Here is a 522-nt window from a genome sequence, read left to right on the forward strand (position 1 = left end):
TCTCTCGGGCCCGAGCTTGGACCGCATATCCATAGGGCATGTGGCTGTTGCACCCAGAGCTATCTGCACTCACCATTGCAACCTCCATTTTGCAATACCTTTTGTTTAAATTGCTAAATGCAAAAAGGTTTTGTTTTATTTACAGTGTAACTTTAAGTTTCACTGGAGAGAGTTCAAAGCCATTTGCATTTGGAGGACACTCCCTTGGACACGGAGCAGGGCAGCATAGTTATAACACGAAATCTATGTTCAGGAAAACCAGAGGTGTGCATTTTCTTATTGTCCAGAACGTTTGACACAAACTACTGTTTTGCTAATAAGAAAAGATAAAACTCTCAAATTGTACCAGAGAACAGCTGAGGCCTTGTTCTTTCATCCACCAAGCCCCTTTATTTTTGTTTATCTCCCATGGCTATCACAGGTCTGATCAGAATCATGACTACCTTGCAGACTACAAAGACTGCATTCATGAAGAAAAAAAATACACAAATCAAAGGGTACCTGCTCTCCACAGATGGTTTT

At 41.2% G+C, this 522-nt stretch overlaps 1 protein-coding gene across 1 annotated transcript in view; it reads right to left on the reverse strand.

Moving 5' to 3' along the window:
• Nucleotides 1-88, reverse strand: part of KCNA4 (potassium voltage-gated channel, shaker-related subfamily, member 4) — a 2270-nt gene extending 2182 nt beyond the window's left edge. The window contains exon 1 of the mRNA XM_010178712.1: nucleotides 1-88. Within this exon, the coding sequence (XP_010177014.1) occupies nucleotides 1-88 (88 nt within the window).
• Between the last annotated feature and the right edge of the window lie 434 nt (nucleotides 89-522).

The sequence above is a fragment of the Mesitornis unicolor genome, unplaced genomic scaffold, assembly GCF_000695765.1.
Source record: "Mesitornis unicolor isolate BGI_N332 unplaced genomic scaffold, ASM69576v1 scaffold23672, whole genome shotgun sequence".
Classification (NCBI taxonomy): Eukaryota; Metazoa; Chordata; class Aves; order Mesitornithiformes; family Mesitornithidae; genus Mesitornis; species Mesitornis unicolor.